Source organism: Dermacentor andersoni, chromosome 11 (assembly GCF_023375885.2).
Source record: "Dermacentor andersoni chromosome 11, qqDerAnde1_hic_scaffold, whole genome shotgun sequence".
NCBI classification, from domain to species: Eukaryota; Metazoa; Arthropoda; class Arachnida; order Ixodida; family Ixodidae; genus Dermacentor; species Dermacentor andersoni.
The window spans coordinates 80967550-80983546 of NC_092824.1; the positions used below are offsets into that span (position 1 = coordinate 80967550).

The 15997-nt window shown below is 46.4% G+C and overlaps 1 protein-coding gene across 2 annotated transcripts in view; it reads left to right on the forward strand.

The window, feature by feature from the left end:
- Positions 1 to 15997, forward strand: part of LOC126517624 (uncharacterized) — a 137149-nt gene that overhangs the window by 14185 nt on the left and 106967 nt on the right. For both annotated transcript variants that reach the window (XM_050167419.3, XM_055064462.2), the window contains 2 exons: positions 4889 to 4930; positions 8461 to 8673. In XM_050167419.3, the coding sequence (XP_050023376.2) occupies positions 4889 to 4930; positions 8461 to 8673 (255 nt within the window). The remainder of the gene's footprint in view (positions 1 to 4888; positions 4931 to 8460; positions 8674 to 15997) is intronic.

Genomic DNA, 15997 nt, shown 5'->3' on the forward strand with positions numbered 1-15997 from the left:
CACGACTGAGAATGCACGTTTGACTAATTAGCCGAAATACGATAATTATGTGCCTTCTTAATTATTTTACGGCGCTTATTGCACTTTATGAATTGTATCCGGTGAGTTCGCGAGGAGTGTCCCCTTGGAACTAATTCCTGGGACGACACCAGTTTCCACTTATTCACTTCTAAAGGGTGCTATGAAATACATTGGCGTTTCTGTTATTCTTGTGCTTGAATGCACAATGATTAAGGTTTCTTACTGGGATGGCTCATTGTCTGCGCTGCAATGCATAAAACGGCGTTTTCTGCAAACGAGTAAATGGGTTAACAGTGCATTTTTTACGGCAAGATTGACGGCGCATATTTTCAGAGGTGCTTACCTCATAGTTCGTTTCAAGTTGATAAACCCTGCAAACTTACTGGATTACAATGCGTAAATAGCAATATGTTCGTTAATTAGTGGTCTTGTTAATTACTCGGTTACGAAAGTAATGTTCGTCTCAAGTTATTCAGTGCATAGATTACAATTGTATGTGCCACAAGCTATTTTAAAGAATTCTCTATAGCTTGAAAAAGCACCCCATAGGCTACAAGTGTGTTCCTTTTTACGAAATGTTCTACTATCGGTCGCGAAATGAAGCGGCGAACAGCGCAGCATGCGTAGCCAAAAATATTGGAGGGGACAAAAAAAAGAAGAAACCGTCAGCGCCAGGTGGCCAACATTACTTTTAAGACCCGTATAATGGCCGACGCAGAGCAAGGTTTCTAAGGCGCACCGATTCCGGCATCCCGCAATGTCTTTCGCCTTCTGTCACTTTAATCTGGCCTACGTCATGCAACCGTGGCTTCTGCGGTGCCTTTTTGACCTTCGCTTCAGCTCATTGCCCGTTCTCGACTTTGCCACATACTTTCCTTCTACTTGCCTCTGTCTCTCTCCCCTCTCCCGCCGGTTCTCTGCTATCTGATCGTGGCCACGTCTGGGTGAAAAGCGATAACGCAGTTCAAGCGTGCGTTTCGCGTCTCGAAGCGAATGCTAACTCGATGCGCCTTTCGAGCATCGTCTGCTGCAGTAAAGGACGCTGTGGTGGGAAGCCGCCGACTGGCATACCATACGGCAAGAATCTGCGTAATTGCAGCTATATACCGAAACAGGTGCGGTGTCTATGGCATTGGGCTGCGGGTATCGATAGTTCGATCCCGGCTGATAGATGTATTGAGCGTTCTATGTCGGCTGTGAATTTCATCGTTAGGTCTACGTGGCGATGTGTGGGGTGTCGTTTCTGTCATATAGCGCAGCCACCGTCGTCGTTCTCGCTTTCTCTCCCACGGTATCCTGGTCCAAGCCTTTCGGTTAGACAATTATAGTACGACTCACTCCCAAAAATGGGAACCAGTGGTCCTAATTTGCCTTTACGTAGTACTGGGCACATTGCGCGGCTATCCATAGCGTAGGTATTGGGGGCATAAACGCCTTATGTTATCACCCCTAAATTCACATTGTACAAAAAACACTCAAGGAATTGAATAACGTGGGCACACAATAGTCAGACTGACCCCTAACCATTAATACTAAATGTGCCTGACCACGCCGCTTTTAGGTCTAATCTTGCAAAGTGCGCTATTCGAAACAGCGTCTTGGAAGGAGGACTCACTCTTTTCGCATATGCCTTAAAGTGGATCATGCATACCAATTAGGTTGACAGCTCCTTCACCTTTGCTGGCCCAGACATGCGGAGCCTGTGTAGGTGCGTCCGAGCATGGCGACTGAGAAGGTCCGTAATTTTAGGTTAGTAAGCGGGCCGTAATGCGACGGTTCATATCTTATTTCTGGAGCGCGGTCCCCGAAATTCTACTACGCGGAGTTTAAGCTCGCGGCTTTAGAATTTATAATGGCGACCATCGTTCATTATGGAACAGAATTCCGTGATGTTCTGCTGCGGTGTTGCACAAGCATGTATGTGTCAAGGTCGCAGTACGCGACAAAGAAGTGTACTTTGAGTAATGGTGTAGATTTTATGGTAATGAGGGTGTCTAAGAATCGTCTTTACGGGACCTCTTTCGTCCTGCGTACCTTAGGAGGGAAAATTGCGTGAATTGCTCGTGTAGTTTGCTTCCATCATTGCCCGAACCAGCAAAGCACTTGAATGTTTCACTTCTCTTTTCTGAGCTATGAATTTATTAGCTAGGTATTGGATAGCCCTGTAATATGACGTTGCTTTGTAACATTACTCTGTCAATGTTTATTAGGAAAAGATTAACAAATTGCGTGAAGTACACCGGCTGTCCCAACCGAATGTCGACATAAAAAAATTAAGTGAGGGCGTTAAACGGAAAGGCAACCATTGTGCGTTAATGGGCGTTATTGAAAGGCGCTGCCCATGGCACTCTGTAGGATCGGCCATGAATCGGGTAGTGAAAAGTCTGTTACCATCATGTTTATTTTTCAGGAAATGAAGGTGAAGTAATTATCTTGTAAACGTGAAATAAAATTCCCACTGCTCAGATATGAATGCCTAAATATCTTAATATTGCAGCAAAAAAATATGTGCCCTTTCTGCGTGTATATATCCACCAAATCGTTTTATTTGTTGGCAGTCGGCATTTCTTCAACACCGCCGCCCCACTTCTCCGTAACAACAATTTAATTCGCACAACATCGACGTGTAATCAGTTCACTTCTAATTAGCCAATCGATAAAGCGTCTACGAAATGTCACGGGTGAGGATGAGAAACGACCGATAAGTGCGTTCAGATCAAGCTTGGCCATGAGCAGCATTTTTTCCCCCGACAAAAAACTGCGGGCGAAAAAAAAAGAAAGAACACCGCGTCACATCGCTTCCACGCGCAGAGAAAGCGGCGGTATCAGACGTAAACCTGTCCATCTTGACCCGAGATGCGCGCCCGAACTTGCTGACGCATCGGGGAAAGAGCGCAGCCTCTCGTTCCTAGTGCGATAAGCTACAGGCCTTGACGAGGCCGTGGTGACAGATATATACATATATGCACCGCGTGTCCCAGCTAACGCTAGCCAAGCTGTTCAACGAAAAAAGAATATTACAATAACACGGTGCAAGATACAATTATAACACGTATGGTATTTGGTCATCAGAGGTGTGACGACCGTAGGCCGTAGGTTTTAAAATCGTATCTTGCACTTTGTTTTTCTTTAACCTGTTTTTTTTTTTTTTTTTTTTAACAGCTTGCGTGACGCTAGCTAGGACAGCCTATATGCACACCTTAGGCGTGCGCGCGTCGCGACGAACACTGAAGCGAACACGTCCAGATATTGTCCCTTCACGCCTGGCCTTAAAGCAGACCGATGATAGCGGCGTCGTCCGGTGAAAAAATACGCGCCACATACCAGCTATAAATAGATAGAAACGAAATGGTTTCGTCGCCATGGCAACCGGCAGACGGTCCGCTCGCTTATCGCGAACAGGACTGGCGGGAATGTTTCTGCCTTGTCAGTGGCCGGGACAGCGTTGTCACTTGCGTGTGACGCTATAGCATGCTGTGGCGGCTTTGCCAGTACAGCTATAAACGGGCTCCAGAAGTATCTCTCGCAGCTCCTGAAACGGGCTTCGTTCGGTAGCTTAACACGAAATCGTGCTCTGAGGAGGACTTCACGAAGGAACGCAGTCAGTTGCACTAAAGAAGGGGCGCGCAGAAAAATAAATTCACCGACAATTACGACACTCCCTAATACGAAATTTTAGCGCAGCTCTATACGTGTTTTCATTCGTCCGTGGCTTAATGCTTTCAATATCGGGCTTAGGCTCTGCGTTCGAATCCTGCCGTCGGGCAACTTTAGTCATGTTGCTTTATTTATGACGCATTACTTTGTTGAAAATGGCCAGTTTACGAAGTCACAAAGCAGTTTGAAGCAAGAAGGACGACGTTTAGGCAAACCCATGCACTTCCCATAATTACTATGCTGGCTGAACCGCCCCCATTGCAGCTCGCATAGACGCTACGGCCAGATCTCCATCTAGTAATTATTGTATGAACTCTATGGTTAACCTTACCCCTGTGTTTCGCGTCGTAACACTCTCGGCATGCAACAAAAGCAATGCATCGCATTAAAGGGGTGATAGGTAATGTACTTGCATAATTTTTTTTTCTGTATCACTTTAGAAGGCCCCTGCAGCATAATAAATTGTCAATAAAACTTCGCCCACGTGGAATGAAACCCGAATAAGCAGAGTGAAAGAAAGGAGTGGTGTTATTGTGCACTGCGGCAACATCTTATGCCTGCCAAGAAAGAAATCCCACGCGCAGCTGGCAACGTCACTCTTTAGAGGTGCCTTAATTAATGTTGTAAGTTATGTAAGCTTGGTGGTTTACTCTTCCGCAGAAGCAAGTCGGTCACTACTAGTGACGGAAGCGGTTTCGACGAGCCAGAAAGTCGCATAAAACCATAGAACGGATGCTGACGTCACATGATCCGATTATATAAGTACCGACTCGACATTTCCGACTTTTTTTTTTCTTTCTTTGCGTTGGATGAAAGTCACTGAACTTGATAACCTAGAAAAGCATACTGATAAGCCTCAGTGCCCTAAATATTTTACTATATTAGCTTTTCCGAGAATCAGTTTGCGGTTTCATTTTGTTTCATTACCCAGAGGTGCATGTGCCATGACGTCATGACGCGGAATGTGGTCACTTGGGGGCGATACATCGTGACGTTGCGGCCCTCGCTCCGGCTCGCCCGGTGCTCTGCTATGCTACTACGTATATCGGGCCACGCGAGGAGGAGCAACATTGGCTGGAGTCAGTGTCGAAACCGTCCGAATTTCTCTCCCGCGTGACCGCCTTACGTGCCATGACGTCATAACTCAGATTGAACAGCTACTGTGACAAACAAAATTGACCAGTTCTTTTTTTTTTTTCGTCTCCAACAGATGTCGGGCATTTTCGCTTCCCACGACCTGCACGACAGCATGGTAAGTATCGTACCGCGATGGTTTCCACGTTTTACTGCTTTGTTCAGACGGACAGAAGCGTCACTGCACGCATTGGCCGCATTCTCGACCGATCCCTGTCGCTTATTTTGGGCTCTAGGTGGCGCGGCGCCTGTTCGTGGCCGAAGTCTGCTTTGCGTCTCTTGTCGATGGGGCGCTTAGAAAAGCAGATAATTGGTCAAGCTGGTTAAGATTCACGGCCTTGCGCAAAGGCCGAAAACGAGGAAAGCGAGACGGCAAACGCGGTGTTCGACAAACAACTGCAACTTTATTGCGATAAAAAAAAAAGCATACACTGAGCGCATCACGGGATTCACAGTCAGTCAGCGGCAAGAAGTGGGGAAAAAAAATCGTGTTTACGTTTCCGAGTCACTGGCCACAGACAACGCCGAGAGAGATGAGAGGACTGAAAGATACAAAAATGAAATACAGAAAAGGCGAGAGATTGCACAAGGCTCAGCGGAGCAGAAGTAGATCGGAAGAGGGTGCAAGCGTGCGCCTTAGTGCTGGCTGTGTGTGTGTGTGTGTGTGTGTGTGTGTGTGTGTGTGTGTGTGTGTGTGTGTGTGTGTGTGTGTGTGTGTGTGTGTGTGTGTGTGTGTGTGTGTGTGTGTGTGTGTGTGAGAGAGAGAGAGAGAGAGAGAGAGAGAGAGAGAGAGAGAGAGAGAGAGAGAGAGAGAGAGAGAGAGAGAGAGAGAGAGAGAGAGAGAGAGAGAGAGAAGGTCGACTGTACTTGGGAACTGTAGCTCCCCTCGATCGTTGGAACAGGCCGAAACGACAAATCCGGATCGGAATCTCGCGGCAAACACAGGAAGGGTCGTGTACCTGTAGTGGCGCTCTTCAGCGTGCGCCGTCGCTATAGCTGAAGAGCGCGAGGCAGTAGAGATGGGCACTTGAACTGGGACAGTATTCCAAAAAGTTGCGGACGGCGGAACAAACCGAAACATAAGCTCTTGAGCTGAGCCACAGCGGTAAGCAGTTCTCTTCGCTTGAAAAATAAAAATAAACAAAGAATAGATAGAAGTGAATGCATGAAGCTGACTCTTAAATCAACTGCAGAAAGAATTGCTTTTTCTGTATATTCGACGCCATAACCGAAAAAGTGAGCTTCGTGCGTAGAAAGCTTATGTTCAAGGTTTAAAGTTTCGAAATGGAGTTTGTCATAAAACGGGAATGTTTGATTTTTTCTTTTACGCGGATGATGAAAGGTTACATAAAAGAGCAGAAAAATCTGCCCAGACGAAGCTGCATTACGAAGCTGCACCCTGAAAAAGGGTGCGCGATGCCGTCAGTTAGCCTGTTGGTACATTTCAAGATGCATCCTCCGGATTGACGCTGAGTGGTCTTCGAGCGTACCGTCTTCGCAACGCGCTTGATGTCGCGTTTCTTGCTAGAGCAACGTCGTCAAAGCTTATCACTATATGGGCAGCAAAAGCACGGTACATCGCTGCCTATACAGGCTTCCGATTTCGGTGGTGGCTAATATTTAGCACATCGGCGCATGTTTCCGTATTCCTGTGTATTGAAAAAAAAAATCTTCGCAGGTGTATGCAAATCCCAGCGACACAGATCAGATAGCCCAGCTGGATTCGGTAGTTCCACCACTATTAGGAAGTCCAGCGCTCTAAACTAATTTACAGCCTTAGAGGTCCTCAAGGGTTTAAAGTGGTCTATAATTGTTACCCTCATAGCCGTAATGGTTTATGCAAGTGAGCTATGGGCCGATGGACAGCCCCTATGCAACCTTAAGAGGAAGCTTTAGCTCGGGTGCTCCTATCTAAATACATGTAAAAGGAGAGCTCGTTTTTCTCGGCAACCATTGCGCCAAATTTGACGAGGTTTGTTGCATTTAAAAGAAAAAACTTAGTCTAGTGACTGTTGGTATCGAATTATTGATTTAGGTCGTCAAAATTTTTTACTAAAGATTGCCAAAAATCCCACATTTTCAGAAAACGAAACTATCAATTTCGCAACTCTGTAACTCAGCAATAAAAAATGATATCGCAGAATTCTGTGAATTGCATCTCATAGTAATCTAAAGCGGACAAAATCGATATAATAAACATGAATCTCAAAAGATTCAGTAATGTGTAAATACAGCTGTTGCAGTGTGGTCCGCTTTGAATGATCTAATTGATGCCGTTTACAGAACCACGATATCTGTTCTTCACGGAGAGCTATTAATTTGTAAACTTCGTGCTTCTATTTTTTTTTTTTCGGACTTTAGAATTTTGAAGAGTTCAACAAATTTGAAGTCCTAAATCGAAATTCCACTTCCAACAGTCACTATAATTTAACTTTCTCTGTCAAATGCAACAAATTTCATTAATGTCGGTCCAGGGGTTATCTAAAAAAAGTTTTTGCGTTTTACATGTATTTGAATAGGCCGCGTTGGAGTTAGGCCCGAGCTAAAGCTTCCTCTTAAGGGTGCATATTATTTACAATTTACAAGGGTCTGCAGGGTTTGCGACTGCCTGAAGCCTGCCAAAGGTTTTGCAAGGGTTTCACTATATCCGGCGCAATTTCTTCGCTATACACGAGTCTCTTCAAACGCTCTATCCACACTCGACCTTCATACTTCCATATAATGCCCGCCATAACCAGCACGTGTTCTTGTACGTTGTACCGGCTGGGCCGGTTCCGGTTGCTTGCTCCGCCGGCCCGTTCATATATACGGCCACTTCGAAACTATGATGTAGGCTGCGTTAGTGGATTTCTTTCTGGCTCACGTTGGATATCGGCCACGCCGCCGCCGCCATCGCACGAAAACCGTTGTGGAACTCGCTTTAACAACTTCGCTGCAAAATTCGTGCATTTCGGCGTGACTCCTGTGGAAATGTCTACAACTGGAAGATAACAGTGACTGGCTAACGTCAAAGAGGTCTTTAGCCAGAGACTGTTGTCCCGTACTGCAACTCTTTGAAGTGAAGGTGGTTGAAGGCTTCGCATATGTCATCGCGTATTGTGGTCATGGCGCCATGCCAGATGTTTCGGAAGGACCACAGAAGCCGTACATGTAGTACAGATGTGTCTTCGGTTTGTTGTTACAGTAGTAGTAGTAGTAGTAGTAGTAGTAGTAGTAGTGGTGGTTGTTGTTGTTGTTGCTTTACTCCTTCCGTGTGCTCATGGCGCATAGTCACAGTGGGGGACTTGCCATGCGTCGTGTGATTAATGGAAACGGCAGAGGAGAGGGGAATTGACAATTTGAAAGTTGCAACTTGGAGATTATTCTGTAACCGCCTCTGGCGCAGCGTTCAGAACGTTCGTCACGTCGGCGACTCGTTCTGTGACTCTCTTCCTCCGCTAACCCCCCCCCCCCCCCCCCCGTGCAGGGTAGCCAGCTGGACTCAGTCGTGGTTAACCTCCCTGCCTTTCATTTATTTTTTTCTTTCGCACTGTCAAGCACACGTCTTTCAGGCACTCGCGAAGTAGCTGCCGGACGTTGCCACAGTGACGTCACACCTTGCCCGTGTCCTATTCTCTTCAATTTTTTTGTCTTTCTCTCTCGGCGCAGTGGCACTGCTCGGGGGCATCCGACCGAGCCGGTCGAGCGTCCTGACCACGCGCTGCGTGAACCCGAGGCTCTATTTCCGCAACGGCTTCGCGAAGCTGCGCTTCCGAGGACGCGTCGTCAAGTACACCTGCCGGCCCGGTTTCACGATTTTCGGCGACTCGGTGTCAAGCTGCAACGCCGGACGATGGGACCGGCCCGTTCCCGTATGCGCAGGTATGCTCGTTATGTTTTTTTTTATTTTTTTTGTATTGTGGGGTTCATTAAACAGCTTCACTATATAGCTTCGCTTCGCGAAGGTTTTAAACGTGTGCATTGTATCTGCGTTTATCATTTTTCTTTGTGGATTCGTTTGCGCGAACGGTACAAGAGAGAAAGAACTGACGTCCATATATCGGGGGAGGGACGAAGTTACGTTTTCTTCCGATGCCCCATCTGCGTCAACTAATTGGACTAACCTCAATTTAATCCAATTAACCGTTAAGCTCACATAGCAAGGAATGTCCGCTAAAAGGGAATTTCTAATCAGCCAATCTTTTTTTTCTGTATTTAGATTAGCCCCGTCAGATTTTTGGAAAGATTCGCTGTTTTCCCGCTTATACTTCTTTAACTTACCTTATTAAGCATCCGCCGCGGTAGCGTAGTGGCTATGTATGCTGTCCTCGGTGTCGCGGGTTCGATTCCAAACGCGTTTGTCGCTTTGCGTTAGCGGCGGAATTAAAAAATAAAAAGTACGCGTACACTGATTTAGGTGCCTGGTAAAGAACCTCGTGTGTTCAAAAATATTCCGGAGTCCTCCTCTACGACGTGCCTCATAATCAGAGCGTGGTTTCGGCACGTAATGCCACAGAAATTGATAGAAGGCTGACTTTATTAGGCAGTATATAGGGAATATTTAACTAGAACACCCATTCATTTCGTCGTCCAATTTGGGAACGCGCATCTCTAAACTGGTTCGTGCTTCAGAATTCATGATGAGTGACTGTGCCTTGCGAACACACCCGCTCAAATCGGGAAATTGCAATATAAGTGCACTAAAGTGATCAGCTTAAAAATTTAACTATAAAGAGTGTTGCCTTTTAGTGAATTACGCGTTTCGAATCCTCCTGCGAGCGTTTTCCGAGTCTTCAAGTATATATATATATGTATATAGACCATAGCAGCAGAATTGCGCAGTTACGGGGAATCAGAAGGAAAAAAAAGATTTAAAACAATAAAAATAAATAAAAATGAAATGGGGTACATGTCGGTATATCCAGCCGGAAACCGCCGAGCTTTCTTTTTCGTTTGTTTGCGAAATTTCTCCACGATCGGCCCAGCGATATTGCAGCGGTTTCGCTATTGCTGCATTTCTGCCCAGCGTCGTGGCCATAATGGAGTATTTTAATCTTCTGAGACGCGTGTGACTATGTGCCTGTGCAGTCGGCTTTCGAAACGCGCTCGCCCAAAGCCTGACAAAACGAACGATTGTGCAAGTTGGTGATCCATCACGGGAAGCCGTAGCGTTAAAAAATACACGCTAAACGTACTGTTAAAGGCGACGGGAGCGGTTCGTGCATGTCTACCAGCTGTCGGAACTAATCTCGCCAAAAAATTTAAAAACAGCGGAGGGCTTTACGGGTACGACATACGCTGTATGTTTTTGTTTTGTTGACGTCTCTCGCGTGCGTGCGTGCGTGCGTGTGTGTGTGTGTTTAGATTGTGCGTGAATATGTGTTGGATTAAGTTTGTAGAGCTCACTCTTTTAACACTAATGTGAGTCCCGTATGGCCATTGGCCATGTCTTTCTGCAGTGCCTCGAATGTTTTCAAGGCACGTTTTCTAGTTTTTCGCTCGGAAGATACTTTCACTGTATCGTTATGGGAATCGGCACACTTTAACCTTTACTTAACTTTAATCGATCAGGTAACCAAGCAAACGTTGTGGTGGATGGCTAAGAATGACATAACCGCGTTGAAAGCAATTTAGGTCTTTCGTGTCCCCTTTCTTTTCTATAGCAAAAAAAAAGCGCGCAACATTTATAAAAGAATGAAATACACATGGCTAAGAACAACGCCTATCGACACCCAGTGAACACCGTTCGCGTAAAGCCGTATGCTAATTTTTTAATTCTTTCGACAGTTAGTTGGTACAGACGGTATATTCCTTGCATGTGCGTTCAGCTAGTTATGACGGGCAAAGCAATTCCGCTTACAAAGTGGACAGAAAGAAATGTAAGTGGTGTGCCACCGCTGATGGACTGAATATACATAACCTGAAATGCATGACGATATACCTGCCACAGCATGTTCCCGAGCGGCCATTGTGCCACTAAAGTGTGAAATGCGCAAAGTTATTTCGTTCGAGTAAGGACAATAAATTGCCTAAAGAAATCAACCAAATAAATGTATTTCAGGAAAATAAACGCGCAGTGTACAAATACGCTAGTGTCAGGCACTTTGAACAAGAACTGGGCTAAGTTTCAGAATATATATATATATATATATATATATATATATATATATATAGAATTTGCTGCTCTGATTCTGCTACGCTTGCACAAAAACGAAAAAGCGCGACTGAAGTGTGCGCGGCGTCTTTTTTTTCCCTCGTCCTTTTGTGCTTGTATTCTTGAAGAGCGACCTTTACTCTTTTGCTTGCATGTCACAAGCAGCCGGTGATATTAGCGTTCGCAATTTTTATCTGGGCCCGTAGAGCAGTGGAAAGCGAGGTTCTGTAATTACAGCCGGAGAGAGACTGATATTCCAACCATCTTTCTTCACGGGCGTAAAGCGAAGCGGCACTTTTATTGAAGTAGAGAGCGCTATCCAGTCGTAATGGAGTCTAGCATCAGAGCAGGCCCTCGGAACTTAGGCAAAGGTCATTCTGCGCTTACTGCGGGAATGGTTATCGTTTGATGTCGTATGCTCGAAGATGTATTTGGCGCCGAGTCGTCATTGCAAAACTTTCCGTACAAAGCAGTATGAAATGATTTAAAAGAACGTTGTGCCGAACATGCTTGGCGGGAGCACAATCAGGGAAAGTAGCTCGCGAAAAATCGAAGTTGATTTAGTGACGTTAGCACAAGCTGGTGTACAGAAACCTAGTATTAATGCAAACGTATTTGCCTGACATCGACCGTGCTCTCGTAAGTTTTATTTTATTTTATTTTACAATACTGCAGACTCTCTTGAGTCCAGGCAGGAGTGAGCAGATACAATGAAAAAAAATGTCAAAAAAACATTGAATAGACATTCAATACAAAGATATGGAAAGAGCAAAAAACGATGCATCATTCAGACACAGCTCTCAATTTAGCGAGGACCTTTTCAACATTGGGGCTGTGAACGACGTCCCTCGGTAACAGATTTCAGTTTGCCATGGTGCTGGTAAAAAAATGAAGTTTTGAGTGTATCAATATTTCTACGATGCTGTTCGAGCTGTTTGCCATTATTGCAACGAGTGTTGGCGCGAGACACAGGTGTTATTTAGGGTGACAAATCAATTGGCAAAAATTGATACATGATATACAAAGCCCGCCTAGACTCGAGGCCAAGAAAACTAATCATTTCTGTAACGCTGTCGATCAGTTCTCCTGTACCTATTACAAACGAATCTTGCAGCCGTCCTCTGTATTTTCTCTAGTTTGGCAATATTCTGTTTCGTATGCGGGTCCCACAAGGTTGATGCATACTATAATCTGGGCCTAACAAGGGTTTTATAAGCCGTCAGCTTAACTTGGAGCGGCGCGTTGCAAAGCTTGCGTCGGATGGCTCGTAGGGCTCGGAGTGCGGCACTATATATGTTATCTATGTGGTCGTTCCAACTTAGCGTTCGCGTGATTGTTACTCACAAGTACTTGAGTGCTGGTACTTCCCTTATTGGTGTGTTTTCTATATAATAAGGGTGTGGCACTGAAGTAGTCTTGTTAGGAATACGCACTACACCGCATTTGTTAGTATTTAGAACCATACCCCAGTCCTTACACCAATTAGCAACACTAGATAAATTGCAATTAAGTCGAGTTTGGTCGGCGGCTGGTCGAACCAGTGTGTAAAAGACACAATCATCTGCAAAGAGTTTGATTTTTATACGCTGGTCGACAACATTTGCAGTATCATTAACATAAATAAGAAGTAGGATAGGTCCCAGAACGGAGCCCTGGGGCACGCCTGATGTGACTGGGAGAAGTTCCGAAATGCCAGTATCAACTTGGACATACTGAAAACGATTGTCAAGATAAGCCTTAATAAAGTTAACAAGTTGACTATTGCTTCCAATGTTAAGTTTTTGAAGAAGTTTACTGCGTGGTACTTTATCGAACGCCTTGGCGAAATCCAGGAATATTGCGTCAACCTAGTGCCTATTGTATTGTATTGAATCGCACATCGGGCTCTCGGCCATTCCCATACGGTAGGAGTGTGCGTTCGTGAACGCCACTCCCAGCCACAAGCGACACAACAAGGTTGTTTCCCCGCGGGAAAGGCTAGATAGCAGTTGTAGCCGTAGCGTGGGGTCCAGTAAGAAAATCGTGGCAAGTCGTTATTATTAGCTGTGTGACTGCAGATAGTCTGCGCCGAAATCCATGCTACGCATCTGATAAAAGCTTGTTATCTCCTAAAAACTGGCTAATATGTTTGCACATCAGATGCTCCAAAAGTTTACAACATGTTGAAATGAGGGATATTGGTCGGTAGTTCGACGGATTTGAACGATTATTTGACTTAAAAGCAGGTTTAACGCGAGCGATTTTTCAGTCAGAAGGGAGTACGCGCTGGCATAGTGAGGCTTTAAAAATCACACACAACTACTGGGGTGCCCATTCCGCATAACGGTGAAGAAGCGCTGCGGGTATGTTATCAGGGCCGCTTGCGTTTTTGGAATCAAGCTTCAGTAATGAATTTGATACTTCTTCCCGAGAGACAAGAAGGGGGTGCACACCGGGCGGACGCGCGCGCGCCTGCACGGGCCGCTGTATTAACGCGAAAGCATTAAGGAACTCGTGTCGCAGAAAAGCCTGTGTCAGCGGCGTTGGCCGTGAGAGAAAAAATCCCGGAAGACAATTCATAAATAAAAACAACTTGCAAGATGGGCTGGGTGGTAATCGAACCAGGGTCTCCGGAGTGTGAGACGGAGACGCTACCACTCAGCCACGGGTTCAATGGTTCGAAGCCCGACAAAAGCGCCTCTAGTGAATGTGGTGTTGCCTTAGAAACGTGCCGTAGAAAGTTATACTGCGGTGTATATCGGTAATTATAGCATGTAAATTACCGAAGTTGCAGTTAAACGCGTAGCGAAGTACGTTCCCGCTACATTTGTTCTGCGCTTGCCGCACACGCAGAGCCATCTTGCGGCAAACACAGAAGACCCCCTCCTCGCTATGTACGGCGCTGCCCCGTCAGGTGGCGCGCCACTCGCCCGCTTCTCGCCTTCGTCTCGTTTGAGCTCATTGAGGCCGTGCGGGGACCGGTGCGAGGCACGTCGCGGCCCAGCTGTCCGTGCCGATCACGACGTTTGGCTCTCGCTTAGATCGTTTCTCCCTCCTAGACACCGAGTTCTTTGGTTCGTTCCGCTTGCTCAGGTGCACGTTTCGTTGCCGCACCGAACGCTGCGTTGCTCGGCGCTCACCGCGTGATTGGTGGGTGCAAAGTCCGATGCGGGGCGCCTCGTAAGTGACCGCTGCGTCGTAGCGCGTTGTCTTACACCCCTTGGCGGGTCGACGGGAACGCTATCGCGTTCCACTCTTGAAGGCGAAGCTTAAGCGTCCACCAATTTTTTGAAAGCCATCTGCGACGACGACAGAGTCCGCTCCGCTCTGTTTTTTCGCGGCTTACACTCTTAAACAAATGTACATGCCTTTGGGTCGTACCTTGCAACACAACAACACTTGCCATCTGCCTTCTTTGCGTTTCCTTTCTTGAAAATGACGCTGCGCTCGCTACTTTCCTGTTGAGAATGCTCTGTCATGCTGACAACGCGCGTGCCGTTCGTGACTTGGAAGTACCGGGCTTAAAGAAAGGAAATGCCGACAAGAGAGATGACGGTTATTGTTGTGTGGCAAGATACGACCCAAAGGGTGTAATTTTATTTGAGAGTAGTTCGCGTTGATGCGAGACGCAGTACGAAGGTCAATTCACTCGCTGCTGCTGCAATAGCGCTTCCTCACTCCAGCGTTTTGTTTCGACAGCGACTTTCCGCGGTCATCGAGTCTTCTTGTGTGCGCGTGATACTAGGCTTCTTAATTTATTTATTATGCCTATGTTTTCAAGTTTACACGGCAGATAAAGCTACTATCCTTAGTTCTTGTAGCTAGCTGTCCACTAATTTGGTATCGCAATGGATGTTTCGCCTTTCGGGCGAAACTGCGACTTTTTCTGCTAGCCTCCGCGGTTTGAGCAACGCTGACGTCAAGCGCTCTAAATCAGACGAAAATATAGCATTCTATTCCTCTCCCTCTCTCCGATTTTCGCCGCTTTGATTGTCGATCGTCACGTGGGCAGTGTCTGGAGATGATTGGAGCGCTGCAATGTAGGCTAGCGTGGAACACCGCTGCCTTCCGCTAATGCGCTCAGCAAACATTAGGACACGGAACGATTACCGAACTGCCCCCGTGTGACAATATATCGCCACGTTGCTCCCACCATCTGTAGACTCGTCCGTATGGAGAGATGAGGCCGGGTAATTACTCGCTCCATCAGCTGCTTCAGCTCAAAGCTCGAGTGAGGAACACAAAAGGACATCTGTGGAACCGGCGGTCGTTTCAGATTGTCGAGGGCCGATAACGGACCGAGGTATTTTTGTTATTTCACTGCCGACAGACCGAAAACTCTGTGCGCATTACTCAGAAGGGGAGTACGCGCAGGGCATTACGCCGAGAGTGAAGTCTGCACACTTTGATCTATAGGCCAGCTGTACAGATCTATATTCTAGATTAGCGCCGGAATTAGCCCAGATTCAGTACAATCTTGCCGGCGGCCGGATTCTACTTGCCGAGAGCATGAGATTCCGGGTAGGAAAGAAAAAAAGAAAACAAGACTGCACAACAGTTTATTTCCGTACAAGGTGCAGGGAACACACAAATACACAGAGAAAGAGTGAGCAAGTGAAGCAAAGGTGGAGAGTTCAACTAAACGTACGTTCGGTTTGCTACCCTACTTGGAGCAAAATGGCGTTAGGGATGACAAGAAAAAGAAATTATACAGATTCAATGGGCATCTCGGAATATACGTGAAGCGAAGCTTTCGCTCATGGACCGCTCCATGGAGCTGTTAATGAAATGCTATGAATTTGGCCGTTTCATTCCTGCATCTTCGGAGTTATGGAACCTTGGGCGCATGCGCATAGGTTCTCGCGCAACCGTGCTATAAGCACTGCGACGCACGTGGCAATCATCTCGAAGAGGTTGGCAGTTGGTGACGGCACGATAAAAGTAGCCGTGCGATTGTGCCTCAATGGCTGGCGCGTGCAGGCCGCTTTGCTGTGGGACCCAGGTTCGATACCACCTTGAAGCACGTGTTTCGTTTTTTTTTTTTTTACTTGTGAGCTATTCGGCGAAACATCA